Source organism: Dinoponera quadriceps, unplaced genomic scaffold, assembly GCF_001313825.1.
Source record: "Dinoponera quadriceps isolate SergipeBrazil2010 unplaced genomic scaffold, ASM131382v1 scaffold4026, whole genome shotgun sequence".
NCBI lineage: Eukaryota > Metazoa > Arthropoda > Insecta > Hymenoptera > Formicidae > Dinoponera > Dinoponera quadriceps.
In genome coordinates this window covers 79,884-93,771 of record NW_014558538.1, presented here as the reverse complement: position 1 = coordinate 93,771, position 13,888 = coordinate 79,884, and the positions used below count along the sequence as shown (strand labels likewise).

At 45.5% G+C, this 13,888-nt stretch overlaps 4 protein-coding genes across 7 annotated transcripts; 2 read left to right on the top strand and 2 right to left on the bottom strand.

The window, feature by feature from the left end:
• Positions 1–35: 35 nt before the first annotated feature.
• LOC106749919 (N-alpha-acetyltransferase 10) lies at positions 36–1,063 on the bottom strand. 2 transcript variants are annotated; one of them, XM_014629877.1, is made up of 2 exons: positions 432–1,063; positions 36–401 (listed from the first exon to the last, which is right to left on the bottom strand). In XM_014629877.1, exon 1 carries the CDS (start codon positions 1,036–1,038, stop codon positions 484–486), a length of 555 nt encoding a protein of 184 aa, XP_014485363.1. In that variant the 5' UTR covers positions 1,039–1,063; the 3' UTR covers positions 36–401; positions 432–483. The 2 variants fall into 2 exon arrangements, with proteins under 2 accessions (XP_014485363.1, XP_014485364.1); XM_014629878.1 differs by having other exon boundaries at positions 36–658; positions 719–1,063.
• A 106-nt stretch (positions 1,064–1,169) lies between these two features.
• Positions 1,170–1,842, bottom strand: LOC106749921 (small integral membrane protein 13). Its single transcript, XM_014629880.1, has 2 exons — positions 1,544–1,842; positions 1,170–1,326 (listed from the first exon to the last, which is right to left on the bottom strand). The coding sequence occupies exons 1-2, from the start codon at positions 1,614–1,616 to the stop codon at positions 1,190–1,192; spliced, it is 210 nt and encodes a 69-aa protein (XP_014485366.1). The 5' UTR covers positions 1,617–1,842; the 3' UTR covers positions 1,170–1,189.
• A 1,883-nt stretch (positions 1,843–3,725) lies between these two features.
• On the top strand, positions 3,726–10,913 carry LOC106749918 (HMG box transcription factor BBX). Of its 3 annotated transcripts, XM_014629874.1 has the most exons (9): positions 4,001–4,412; positions 5,831–6,293; positions 6,398–6,598; positions 6,946–7,404; positions 7,510–7,691; positions 7,916–8,038; positions 8,125–8,232; positions 8,314–8,645; positions 9,432–10,913. In XM_014629874.1, the coding sequence occupies exons 2-9, from the start codon at positions 6,222–6,224 to the stop codon at positions 9,518–9,520; spliced, it is 1,566 nt and encodes a 521-aa protein (XP_014485360.1). In that variant the 5' UTR covers positions 4,001–4,412; positions 5,831–6,221; the 3' UTR covers positions 9,521–10,913. The 3 variants fall into 3 exon arrangements, with proteins under 3 accessions (XP_014485361.1, XP_014485360.1, XP_014485362.1); XM_014629875.1 differs by lacking the exons at positions 4,001–4,412; positions 5,831–6,293 and adding an exon at positions 3,726–3,852; XM_014629876.1 differs by lacking the exon at positions 5,831–6,293 and having other exon boundaries at positions 4,005–4,412.
• A 1,098-nt stretch (positions 10,914–12,011) lies between these two features.
• On the top strand, positions 12,012–13,073 carry LOC106749920 (protein yippee-like 5). The gene is made up of 2 exons (XM_014629879.1): positions 12,012–12,390; positions 12,839–13,073. The coding sequence occupies exons 1-2, from the start codon at positions 12,230–12,232 to the stop codon at positions 13,026–13,028; spliced, it is 351 nt and encodes a 116-aa protein (XP_014485365.1). The 5' UTR covers positions 12,012–12,229; the 3' UTR covers positions 13,029–13,073.
• The last annotated feature ends 815 nt before the right edge of the window (positions 13,074–13,888 follow it).

Genomic DNA, 13,888 nt, shown 5'->3' with positions numbered 1-13,888 from the left:
AGAGAATCGAGAAATAATGAAAAGAGACGACGAGAGACAGCTTCTCCAGAAACCTTTATTTCTCATGTTTAAAATCCGCAAGTCGAATCATCACGGTGTGCGCCATCGGGATGAGAAACTTGGGCGGTAACTCATGTACACAAATCGGAACCAAACTGGTAACCTCATTTCGTCGCATAGATCCCAACAACAGGTAGTCTCCACGTACACAGTCGCATATACAATATTTTTTACACGTACTAGGTAGAATTTTGATAAGCAGAGGTTTTCTCTCTCCTGCAGAGACAACACGAAGAATCCGTGTTCAGCTCGGTATTCGGCGATACCCCCTTGAAGACTCGAGTTCCTGCGTGAGCGAACACAGCGTAGGTATACATACTGGACTCGATGCGGCGGCGGCGGCGGCGACGACGACGACGACGACGACGACGACGACGACGACGACGACGACGACGGCAGCAGCAGCAACAGGTAGTGAGTAGACTAAGAATGATCGCCACAGCATCTGCCGAGGTGCGTGTGAACATTACCCTCCTTGTGCGCCCTATCCCGGAGAGCCTTTTCGTGATGGAAGCTGGTGAGGTCGCGCTTCATGGCGTAAGCGTCCTCGCCGTCCGCGTAGTACTTGGGCTCCACCTCCGACACTTCGAACTGCAAGCTGCTCGTGTACAAGTTAAGGGCGGCCCTATTACTCCTGCGCACATGCAGCGATACGTACTTTGCGCCAAAGCACTCCACCATCGCCCTGGACGCCTGGTTCATCAGCTTCTGGGCGATCCCCAGCCGCCTGTGAGAGCGCTTCACAGCCAGACTGGTGATGTGGCCGTGCGGGTTGTCCTCGCAATCCTCCTCCATCTTGGCGAGCACGTATCCCACTATCCTTCCTTTCTCGTCCTCCGCCACGTAGCTCAGCTGCGGCCAGGACAGAGCGTGATACAGGTAATACTTCATCTGATAATTCTCCGGCAGGCATTGCAGGTTGCAATGCTGAATATTCAGCAGGTCGTCGGTGGTTGCGCAACGTATGTTCACCGACATTCTAGCTGGATGTGTTTCGTCGCGAGATGGTGTCCAAAAGTAACAGCGGTTTCCTTCGTTTTACGTAACTTTTCACGCAATGTGTCGAAACGAGCAGTTGTTCAATAAGGGCAGGCTGCAGCTTCGGCGTCGTCCGGTGTACGGTATATATTTACTCACGGCGAATTTTCTTGATGCGCGAGCGGCCGTTCTTCAGATCCGTCACGGAGGACGACTCGCCCATTCCACCGAGCAGCTCTCTCACGAAGCGGAACCGCGACAGGAAGAACTTCCACACCAGGAACCAACCTGAAAACCGAGAACGTGAGGTGATCGTTATCTCCGCGACGCGGAAACTCCCGGACGCGCTCGACGTTGAAGTGTGCGAGACCCCGGGGCCGTACAGGAGCTCCGTTGTATCGATTTCGCGAACCGAGATAAACACGCGATGTAAACACGAGATGGGCCGGGTCTCCACCGCGTCCGTCAACGCAATTACGTCACCCATGCAATCCACGTTGCTCACCCAGCGAGACGAGACTGAACACTATCAGCAGGCTGGACACCACGGAAAACACCGCCAGCAGAATTTCCCGCATTGTTACATCGGTGGTCGCGCGCCCGGCCAGGAAGAAAAAGCGAGGAAAAAAAGATCGAAGAAGCACCAAGCTACGCCGATGTGCGCGCCAACATTGGCATAGCCGTCTTCTTCTCCACTGCCTCCCCCCACCTTCCCCTACGGTTATCACCGCGAGAACGGTAAGTGACGTGCGCCGGTTTCGCACCGGAACTAAGGAGGGACTTTTCGCGACGGCGACGACGTCGAGAGCACCACTACCACCACGATGAGTGGCCGCGACCTTGCCACGCCATCTTGAAAACGGAGCGAACGGTGTAGAGGTTATAAACACTCGCAGCGGGGATTCCGTCGGACCGTTACGCGGAAGGCGACGCGTCCCAACGGCAACACCGTCGCGGAACTTACCGGAACACCACGGCCGACGTCGTTTACCCTGCCCTGGCCGGCGTCGCTCCCGCGAGTCTTTGAATTTCTTTCGCCGGGCGACGTGTTTTGAATAGCGATTGTCGGCGAGGGACGGACTGCTGCGGACCGGAAGCCGACCTAACCTAGGCGCGGTGCGCGCTCATCAAACCGCATCCGCATTCACGCGGCGTTGGAATGCGCGGATCATTTGAAATCCGAGAGAGATCGGATTCGAGTGACGTCGATTAAATATAGAAGTCGACATGGTGATCTTAGCAGGCTACGGTTTCTCGTTAACGATATATTGGACTCTGTCTACTTGAAAATATTATACACATAGATATATTTATATTCTCAATATAATACAGATATAATTTATACTCTCAATTCAACGGAAAACCAAAAATTTTACCGATAAAAGTGAGGTCAGAATACGGATCGTATATTATAACCGATTTATCGATTTACGATAATGTCTTATGCCTGAAATCTTCGTCTTTAAGTAACGCATAATGGCCGTCTTGTTTCTCGAATCTTAAAAAGTCGTTCTATTTGCGATTGATGACACACCAATGTATAGTAAAAAAAGAAAGCTAAATAAATGATAATTTACATAATGATTCAGAGCACAAAGCATCGTCTCAAAATTACAAATCAACCATTCCATCTTAATGTTTTTCTCTCGTCGACGTAATCAACCTCCATTGATTCCGAATCTTGCATTCCACTCGGCGTATATTTTAATGTGTGACGTATTACCTTATCTATAGATACGACTCTTTCTTCGTCACATTATCGATCGTCCGTTATCTCTCGAAGTCAACAATAGTCGAAGTCAAAAGTCAAATCCCTCTCGAACAAAGCGCAACCTGTCGATATCGGTCAAAGTTCGTGGCGAAGGATCCCGATAAGCGGAGAGAAGTCATTAATTGTCCGCTCTCCGTGCGTTTCGCATCCCTCGGGAGCGATCCCACGAAAAAGTGAATCATCCGCTTACTCATTGGCCGCTACTAAATTTATCCCACTGGCGGCGGGGGAGCGACGGGGAGAAGCGACGGCTCTAAATTCGACGATCATCCGGTCGACAGCTGTTGCTCCACCATTGCGATCAGCTGTTCTCGTCATACGCACGATCTGGGGACTTTCGGCATCGGCGGGGGCGCGCATGCGCGGACCGCACTGCGGCGCGCGACGATTTGAACAGCTTCCGCGCTCGACGCGAGCGTCCGCCGCCGTGAGAGAGTCGATCGAATCTCGCAGAAATCGTCGACGATCGGATCGCATATCGGGACGAGCACGCGCGAGCGAAACTGTCGCGCCGACGTGCGGTCGCGACGTCGACGATCTCGAGACGTTTCATTGAAGAGCTTGGCGAAAACTTCCGGGACTCCGCTCCTGTCCAACTCGGGCGGAACGTGTTCTCGAGTCGCTTCCGGGACCTTTTCAGAATCCGCCGAAAACGTGAGCGAGACGGGCGAGAAATTCCGTTTGACGCAACGAACGAACGAATGAACGAATGAATGACCGAATGGATGTCTCTCTTCTCTCTCGCACGCCGTCCGAGGAGAATTTTCTCTCACGTGGGCCGCGAACGGGCCGTGTGTCAAGCGCTCGCGTTGGTAGGAGCGAGACAGAGCGAGCGAGAGGAGTACGCGTACGCAGGCGCATAAAGGACGGCGAGTGCGTGCGCGCGCGAGAGAGAGGGCGGGCGTGTGCGCCGTGGGCGCGAGTGAGACCGTGCGAGGACAGCGCGCGGAGCGCCAGTGTGCCGCAGCTTTATCTGTATTATGCGCCGCTGAGTGAATTGTCAAGTGAAATCAGAAATGGCTGCCAACGAGCAACAACGTAAGGTGAGTAAGCCGCGCACGGCCGATTTTCCCGTCGACTTAGAGGAGACGAGCGACGTCGCGAGGCCGACGCGGACCCTGCGCGACGACGACGTGATTGTCGTCGGGCGCACAGGACGGCGCGTGCCGACGCGTCGCTTTTGTGTCAAAAGTCACGGCTGATCTGTCTGTCTGTCGCGCGTAACGTTCCGTCGTTTTCTCGCGGCCGACGACGACGACGACGCTCGCACGCTCGCGGACGAGAAAGACACACGGGGACGAGACGGGGCGCGACGGCTGTGAGAGACTTCGTCTACGTGGACCCCGACGACGTTCCCCGGGATAACGTGATCCCCACGGGGCTTCCCCCGTGTGCGTCGCATTCCCGGATAATCGCACGTCTTCATTCAAAGATCGCGCAGTCAGTCGCGATATTTACATCGGTCAGTCGAGCAGCTGTCAGTGCGCGACAGACAGACAGACGGACGGACGGGCGGTGCGACGTTCGGTGTGCCAAGAGGGAGGGAGAGAGAGAGAGAGAGAGATAGACAGAGACGACGGTGAAAATGCGCGACGAGGATGATGTGAGTGAGCTACCAACAGTGTTATCTCTTCCCGGTCACTCCGGGGAACCCGTCGTCCGAGCCGATCTGTTTTTTCCTTCCCTCACTCACTCATTCTCTCTCTCTCTCTTTCTCTGTCTCCTTCTATCCTCCGCGAAATTTGCTGACGGTGGTGCAATCAAAGCGCCGTAATATAGCGCTCGCTGCGCCGAGACGTTGCAACGTATGACAGCTTGCGCTCTCGTCGACGACGTGATCCTCTTCGCCTGCCTCTTCTTCCTCTCGCCCTTCCTGCTCCTGATGTGCGAAAAAGCGACGAGACGTGCGGCCTGCCTGGAATGCCTCATATTCAGTGCAGCAGTCGCGATTCCGTGGTCTTCGCGAAAAACATATGCGCCGATTACGATCGTCGTAGGCCGCTTCGGGGAACCGTTTCCGCGGCGACGACGCAGTGTATTTCGTCGGGAAAATCCCCTGTCGATTCGTCTATCTGTGTTTCCAGAGGAAAGCACGGAGATAGAGCGAGAAAGAGAGGGAGAAAAGGATAGAAGGTGGAACGACGTCTCTTTTTCTCTCTCTCTCCGTTACATTTCCTGCGTCGGGAATACACGAGGCCGTAATTCGCCTTCCGCACGGTGCTATGCCCACCCAGATCGTCCTCTGCGCGTTTTCGCCCCCTCGGAAGTCCCGTTCGGAGATAATCGACCGCCCGCTTTCCGCGCTGTCTCGCTCGGTGCTTGTATCGCGCTTTGTATCTCGGCCGCAGATAAGCGTCGTCGTCGTCACATTATTATTATTATTGTCGAAGGCGCTTCGCGTCAAGCTTTGTGTCACATCGAGACGCGCGTACAATCGATCCGGACGCACACGCTCGGCCGAGCGTTTCGCCGAGCGCAATTAATTGCCATACGGGGACGGCATAGTTGGGCGAGCGGGCCGCGGGTTCTCTCTGTCACGAAATCTCCGTGTCATCGCGAATAAACGCGACCGATGATTTGCACGACGACGACGACGCGTTAGCCTTGCGACAGAGCGGATTCCCTCTCGGACTCATCCGGCCGATCGAGCGTGTCGTATGTTATTACGTTTCCGCAGGCGCGCCTTCCCACCTTCGCGTCGAAACGTCGCGCCGTCTGAGACATATGTTGCAATTGTGCACGCACGTCGTCCGTTTCGCGTGCTGAACTAGTTTTTTCTCTCTTTCTCTCTCTCGTGCGCGCGCGCGACGGCGATCCGCGGCGCTTTCTCGCTTATTTTTGGAGACGTCGCGCTGCGCGTTTCCTCGGATCGGTTGCCTTTTCTCTCCTTTGGATCTACCCTCCTCGCTTTTTTTCTTTTTCTTTTATCTTCTTTCCTTGCTCTTTGTGCTCTCTTTCTCGCTCGCTCGGGCCAAAGGCTCCGGCACTGAGTCGTATGTGGATCAATGTCGGGCGTAAAAGTTTCAGCAGGCGGCAACGTACGACCCTCAGAAATTGACAGGCCGTGTGTGTCACTTCAAAGGCTTCACCGACACACCGGCGACATGGCCACTTACGGCAATGCGAAACCGCGCAAGATGATGATACACACACCGCGCGGATGTCTCATTCGTCGACGGGGCTCGGCGAAAGAGCGAATTCGCCTCTTTCGCTCGTGAAATCTCGTGAAATGTGGAATCGCTCGGAATACCTTTCGGGTTTCTCACGTGTAAACAACAAGTGAACGATTCGCGATCGAACGTAAAATTCGTCAAATCTTATCAGTTAGAGAGGAGAAAAAATAGATCTGACTCGTGGAGGACGCTTTTTTCTCTACACTTGGTTGATCCGCATTCGGTGAAAAGGGGAGCAAATGTTATCTGTGAAGCCCTCGCGAACGCTGCCACGTGAAGAGAGGCAGGATGAACTCGCGACATCTTCTCTCGTAATATATAACTTCCTTATATAACCGCGTTCGTTGCACGCGTAAGGCGCGCTCATACACAGTTCGCAGATATACACGTGTAAGACTGTATTGTGTGCGAGCAGGAGCCACGCGAATCACGGGAGCCGGCCCACCATGCGAGACGTCCCATGAACGCGTTCCTAATCTTCTGCAAGAGGCACCGCGCGTCAGTCAGATCCAGCTATCCGCACTTGGAGAATCGAGCCGTCACGAGGGTCTTGGGCGAATGGTGGGCGACGTTGCATCCCGATCAGAAGCGTTCCTACACGAATCTCGCGCAGGAGGTAAACGTGAAACGTTGCGAACGAGAAAATCGCCCTGGAGCGTTTTCAGGAGTCCTGCAAAATTCCCGCGAACTCGACCAAGTTCTGGCGAGTTCTGGAAAGTTCTCGTGAGCTCTGCAAAGTTCTGACGAATTTTAGAAAAATTTCTGTCGAGTTCTGGAAAGTATGCGAAAATAACAGGAGGTCGCGTCGCCAAGAATAAAACGTCGTTGCGTTGATTTTCCCGTCATTGGGATTACACGGAGAGCAGCGCGGTTTATGTAAAACCGATACGATTTGTAATAATTCTCTTTGATTTTTCTCCATTCATACAGATACATTACAATTCACTTTTCGTTTCTTTTCAGTACAAGGATGCGTTTCTCAACGCGAATCCTGACTTCAAGTGGTACAAATTGCCGGCTCCTCCACTCCGCACCTTGAACACTAGGCCTACCAACAAGAAGCAAGAATCGAGTAGCGGCGGTGCGCAGCCCGCAAACAGTGTCAAATCCGAGTACGAGTCTTCCGATTGTACAAAGTCAGACAGGCGGGACGGACAATCGATTCAACCGGGCAAATTGGCGGACGAGTCGCAGATCGGCGGTCTCAGTTCTCTCTTCACTCCTCAGAAGGCCGAGTTGTTCGAGGAACAGACCGCGATCAACGGTATAGGGACGGAGAGTGACGCTGTGCCGAAACCGCCCAAGAAGAGGTACACGGAATCACCGTTTCAAGATGAACAGAAAAGGGAGTGCAAGGCGGACCTCTTCGGCGAAAAGAAGAGAAAAAGGACCGAGTCGAACAACAACGAGCAACACGAGACGGTAAGAACCGACTCATGCGTGTGTAAAAGAATGCAGTGAGTTTTCTAAATCGCTTGGTAAAATAATATCTCATTCGCGTTGGTGTACTCACGATGAATCGTTTAGGTCGTGGAGGACGAGAAACACGCGATAAATTCTTTCTTAACGACGCCACCGGAGGAGAATAACTTTCGCAGCGAAAGGACGTGTAAGGGTGTGCGTTATCAAAAGTTCCTCGCCGAACAGATGAAAAATATCGGTCCGCCTGGGCAACAAAGCAAACGAAGACGAGTGACCACAAGCCAAGGGTAGGTAACACGTATGAAATTTAGTCCTAAAGACGGTATTCATAGTTTCTGTAAACATTCATCTTCAGATATTGTACGGATCGTTTCATTGATTACAAAGTATCTGAAGATGAATTTAAGACGATGTTAAATATCAGATCTGCATGGATACCATGAATATCGATTTACGTTAACGTGAAATATCGATGACTGAACTGAAAAGCCGAACTATTTTCTCGCGTTAGCTCCGACGAACGTCCGAACGAAAGAAGAAATTCCATTTCCTCAAATGTCAGTGAAAAGACAGATTCCTTGAGCAGCGAGGGCGGAAACAGTTCCCGTGGGGAACTGGAACATCTTGTGGAGAGGTAATATTTTTAATCCAATTCAGTACCGCGCTGCCTTTTGCTCTTCATATACGAGAATAGCTCAGAAATGTATCCGTTATATCTAGCGCTGAAGGGAACATGGAAGCTTCCAAGCCCGAAGATACGGAGACCGAGGGAGCCGAAGCTCACGTAGATTTTGGACCTTGGACGGCACGCAAAAGATTTCGAGCTGAGTAGGTTTCTATTATCGGACTGTCTATAATTCTATGATAATCTAATCTAATCTAACAAGTATACAATAAACGTTCGCTTAGGGATTTCAATTTGGAAAAGAAGATCGAGGCATTGCCGTCGTTAAGTTTAGAAGAATTTCAAGAGAAGAAAAAGCAGCAGCGTACGAAGAAAAAGAAAATCCTGCAAAAGTTCAACTCCACGGCGAGCAAGAAGCACCAGAATAATTCGTCTGCTAGCGGCCAGACGAACGGCCAAACTCGAAGAGTTCATGCGACGAATGTGGTTTCCGAGGAATCGGAGAAAGCCCTTCTTGTAGGAAGCCAGAAACGAAAAGCTCGAAAGCAGACCATCACGAGGAACGCTGCGGCAATCAATTCCTTCACACACTCCGAAGACCAAGAACCAAATAAATGTGAGTTATAAATAATTTCTTTCACTGTATTAAGGCTCCTGGTTACTCACTGCGGCTGTCGTTCTTTGATGACGTCAGAAGCGAGGAAAATCATGCCAATTTATGTGACGGTACATATGAAAATAAAAAAATACACGCTCAAAATAACATTCATGATCGATACATTTGTAAAAATATCTAGATATTTTCCTTTAATCTGAACAATTAATAAATAGCCGATAGAATGAACGCAACAGCAATCATGAGAAAAGATGTGTTAAAAACATGAGTTGCATGTTGCACTAATTTATGGCTATTTATTAATCGTTCAAATTAAAAGAAAGCGTCCGGACATTTTTACAAGTGTGCTGAATCGATCACGAATGTTTTTTGTGCGTATATTCTTCTTTTATTTCCGCATATATCGTCACATAAGTTGGCACGATTCTCCTCGCTTCCGACGTCATCAAAGAAGGGCAGTTACAGCGAGCATCCAAGAATCTTAATTCTATCTAACGTTGACGTTAATTTTGTAATGATGTCGAAAATCGCAATACATAATAATACTGAGGTAATTTTTCGTGAAAAAAAGAAAATTTTTTTACAAGATATATTCCTCTTGCGTAATTTTTGAAATACGCTGACACACAACATTCTCTATAGAAGATAGACTTCGAATTCAAGCTATTTTCCAGTTATAATTCTTGGTCCTTGAAAAAATTCTATGTGAAATAATCAGTAAGCGAGTTGGTCTTATTACATATGTCTATTTATACAAGCTCTAATTAATATTTTGCACATTAATAGCTTGGTGCGCGTCTCCAGATCTTGAAGCTCTAGCGTGCCTTGCAACGGTTGCCGCCAACAGAACAAAACTTACCAAAAATAACGCTTAATCGTGTTACCGATCGATGGGTACGATGAATGAGTTATGCTACATAGGATCGCACTGAGAGAGAAATGAAACTTTATTGAGTTCTTTTCCATGCAATTTCCTATCACCGGAATTATTAAGATATATTTCTCCAAGTGCTGTTATAAGTGATACTGCTGCAGTATCGATACCGGTAATGATTACTGTTAATATCTTTATTGTTAATCTTTACTATATTACGGATTTTAATATTACGACTGCTATTGACTGTAGACTATTCCATTATTCAGTATACGTGAGGGAGGTGTTCTTTTGTTTTCTCAGAATAATTGTTTTATCAATCAAACAGAAAGAGAGAAAGTATCGTTTCGCTCTATATATATATTTGTTCTGTGAGAGCTCAATTTCCAATTTTACGGTTTGGGAAGATATATTTTATTTTCACGTTGCACCTAATTGTACATGGAACAATGTTGAATCGTCTAGTACGTTATATAATTATACTTTCCTATGAATAGAAAATATTTTATGTTGCGCATTACTAAGTTCGCAATAATATTTTTAGTTGTCCATGCTTCTCCTCCGTTACATTCATGTGGATCCTTTACTGGAATGCTTATAGGGAAAATATCCTACGAGTCATACTGATAACAAATCTGATTAGATAATGCATAGCTACGATGTCTATGACTAATATGTCAAGATATAGGTTGATTTGAATGACTAAGACACAAACATGAGGGCTGTATCTGTGCTATTTTTTCGACGAGAGATCTATCCTGTATTCCTATAACGTGTTACTTTTCTGTTATACGAGACGAATTGAGTTATTGTTTCCATTACATCGATTTGGAGCAAATCGTAACATTTGGGAGGAACTCATTATTTCCGATGATGTATAGTAGGCGCGAAAATATTTCATCTTATATGTTGTATTTTACTGGCGTTTAATGTACATAGGTATAGGTGCAGTATTACAGATATGAAATGGAATATCCTTCACGATAAGACCCAAACATCAAAAAGGATATAATCAAAAATATGGATATACACATACACACCTGTGCGACCATTGTTTACATGTTGGTACATGCATACGCGCGAATAAACAAGCGTGTACACGTGTAAATTTAAATATGTACAGAATCATCAACTGCATACGCGCATGCATGCTAGACAAATGTCCCTTCGTATTGAAATACGTGTATATCCGTGTATGCATGTATATATAGCGATAAGACTATCCATACATATATGATTATATATTTATAATATTTATATCAGCTATATTATCTTATTATATTAAGACCACACAAAGATGTGTGTGCGCGTGTGTGTGTGCGCGACTTTGTGCTCTGTTTGAGAAAGTAAGAGACTTGTCTGTGATTTCGGCTAAAGGAATTTTTAATATTTTATATTTTTCTATTGATTTTCTTTTCTCTCCCTTCTCTCTCTCTCTCTCTCTCTCTCTTTCTCTCTCTCCTTCTCCCCCCCCTCTCTCTCTCTCTTTTTTCCCTCTCTTTGCATATATACTTAAAATTCTTTCTATTTTTCTCCTTTTCCCTTTGTATGTATACATGTATATACGAAACTTTGTAACTTTATTAATGATGAAACGGTGAACTGTTTGTAAAGTGATAAGAGCGACTACGTGACGTTGATAGGTTTCTCCGTAATTTGGAAGGAAATGTACTGATTATATTTCAAATGTGCCTTGAAAAGATGAACATAGTAATTAGATAACGACCAACAATATATTTTCGATTCGTTTCGCTGTTCTGACCGCATTTTGGCTGTCATTTGTACCTACCTATTGCAGTGCGTAACTGTATCTGGTGCAGGACACTTTACCATCGGGCTTAACTGTCCACTGTATAACGACCGAGCGTTTAAAAAGAAAACATCAGGGGAGAGAATGTTTCGAATTTTACTGCACAAAACATCTATGTACCTAGCTTTGAAGGATTGTAATTTACACGAATCTATATACGTGTACATATTGTATACCATTTATATGAATAATAAAAATATAATATTTTGATGTAACACATTTGTATATTATATGATCATCTTAATTATACTCGCATTGCAATGCCAAAATTAATCAATTTATTATTTATGATCATAAGAATATAAAGTTACTTGTGTTACATCATAATACCGATCTTGATCGATGCCCACGCGCGCATTAATATTAGTGACTAATATTAATGATTATTTCAGTTATTTTTTGAATTAATAAATAAAGCAATAGATAGTAATTGCAATCTTCAATATACGATGCAAAATAAAATCGAATTTGCCAGACACAAGTGATTATCTAACTTGCATGCAAAGATTTGTATATACGTATATATTTTTTTTTAATAAGAGAAAGTGATTATAACTTCTAAAATATTTCACGTATAAAAGATATTTATGAAGTTTCGTACTTGGCTCTCCACGTGAAATCTTACCAAGCCGTCCGTCGTAACGAAAGTTTCGGGTCTACATTAGCGACCACTCATGGTCCGCAGTAGAAACACTCAATCCCTTCCCCGCGGTCCTGGCGATGTTGGTACACAGGTTACAGTATGCACACGACGCACAGTTGACGCATCGTAACAGTTACGACGCTCGTACAACTTTCGTTTTCCGCGAGTCGGGGCTCTATCGATCCGTTCGATAGACAAACGCCGCCGATTGCGAATTACACTTCGAGGTTAACCGGGCCCTTCTGCCAACCACCGAGATGGGGGTGATATTTCTCGAGCACATCGGCGGCACCCGCCTCTTCTCCTGCGCCTCCTGCGACACCAACCTCACCAACAGGGGACAGCTGATAAGCACACGCTTCACGGGTGCTACGGGACGCGCATTTCTCTTCAATAAAGTCGTCAATCTGAATTACAGGTGCATTTGTCATCTTATCTTCTGCATATTTTCGGATTTCTCTCGTGTAAGATAGAGGAAACTCAGTAGAATTGTGTACATTGTATATTTGCATCGGGGGAAGGAAGTTAAATTATATTCTCGTTAACATCAACATTCCATTGTCTGCATTGGCAACACGTTAAAGTAACATTAAAGAGACATTACTGTCAGATTGTGCTAATTATAGTCAGCTGTTCAGTTAATGTCTTGACATTAGGAATTTCTTAAATCTAAAATTCGGATTTCATAAATCCATTCGAATATGTGATGAATGTTTTTACTCTTTATACCATTTTTATAGGAGATAAACCTACATAAAAAGTTTAAAGTTTAAGAGGTACATATAATGACAATTGGAAAGATACAGATATCGAGTTCACAATAATACGATATCTGTTTCTCTTCCTAACTACGATACAATTTACAGTGAGGTACAGGACAGAGTGATGCTGACTGGTCGTCATATGGTTCGAGATGTCAGCTGCAAAAACTGTGACGCAAAACTCGGATGGGTGTATGAATTTGCAACGGACGAGAATCAACGGTACAAGGAAGGGCGCGTTATCCTGGAACGAGCTCTCGTCACAGAGAGCGATGGGTTGAGCGAGAATATTTAATATTTAATATCAAGTAGAGTGTTTAATATATTAAAAAATAACTAATATAGTTCTTGTATTTTATTATAACTCTTGTACTGTTCGGTTCAACTTTGTCATCAGTCGCGAAAGACTTTGGTTGGTGCCAACTTCTTTGTGTATAAGCAAGTATTGATGAACCTCTACTCAATTTAAGTAAGATAATTAAGAGACGTTCAACATTTTCGTGAATATGGTATAGTTCCCATTTTGTAAATTCAATCGGAGCGTCTGTTATACTCACATATTAAACTCAAATTTAGGATAGCGTACATCTTGTATCAGAACTATCAGATCTTATTCACGATGATTGTTGAATATATATATATATATATATTTATATATATATATATAATGGTAAGTGTCATTGGTATCTTCTTGTAGATAGAAACATTAACAAACTGACTTCATGTTTGTCAAGAAAATTGAAAATAAACGTGAGTATATAGAATGCAAATATAACTGTGTATTCGATGATGAGAGAAATATAAACGTAAATAGGATAGAGAGGATTGTTACGTAACTTTATTTGTACACCTGCAATGAATTTTACTCACAAAAACAAGAACGTGCCAGGCAATTGCCATATTTTTCCTTCTCGTTTTCCTAATAGCCACCGAACTTTCGTTAGATCTTTGCTACATATGACTAAGTTGAAAATATATCTGCATATATTGTATTATATATAGCAAGATTTATATAAATTATATATATAAATATATATAAATATATATATTATATACATAGAGACACAGAAAGAGAGAGAAAAAGAGGAGGAGGGAGAAGCAACCGAGACGACAGAAGATATTAATTTTATTTTTGCGACGAATGTAGAGAATATA

Excerpts from the sequence above, each read along its gene's own strand:
- LOC106749919 (XM_014629877.1), bottom strand. The coding sequence starts at position 1,038 with ATGTCGGTGAACATACGTTGCGCAACCACCGACGACCTGCTGAATATT.
- LOC106749921 (XM_014629880.1), bottom strand. The coding sequence starts at position 1,616 with ATGCGGGAAATTCTGCTGGCGGTGTTTTCCGTGGTGTCCAGCCTGCTG. Across the intron at positions 1,327-1,543 it reads GTTCAGTCTCGTCTCGCTGG|GTTGGTTCCTGGTGTGGAAG; the intron begins GTGAGCAACGTG and ends CTCGGTTTTCAG.
- LOC106749918 (XM_014629874.1), top strand. The coding sequence starts at position 6,222 with ATGTTATCTGTGAAGCCCTCGCGAACGCTGCCACGTGAAGAGAGGCAG. Across the intron at positions 7,692-7,915 it reads CGAGTGACCACAAGCCAAGG|CTCCGACGAACGTCCGAACG; the intron begins GTAGGTAACACG and ends TTCTCGCGTTAG. Across the intron at positions 8,646-9,431 it reads AGACCAAGAACCAAATAAAT|CTTGGTGCGCGTCTCCAGAT; the intron begins GTGAGTTATAAA and ends GCACATTAATAG.
- LOC106749920 (XM_014629879.1), top strand. The coding sequence starts at position 12,230 with ATGGGGGTGATATTTCTCGAGCACATCGGCGGCACCCGCCTCTTCTCC. Across the intron at positions 12,391-12,838 it reads GTCGTCAATCTGAATTACAG|TGAGGTACAGGACAGAGTGA; the intron begins GTGCATTTGTCA and ends TACAATTTACAG.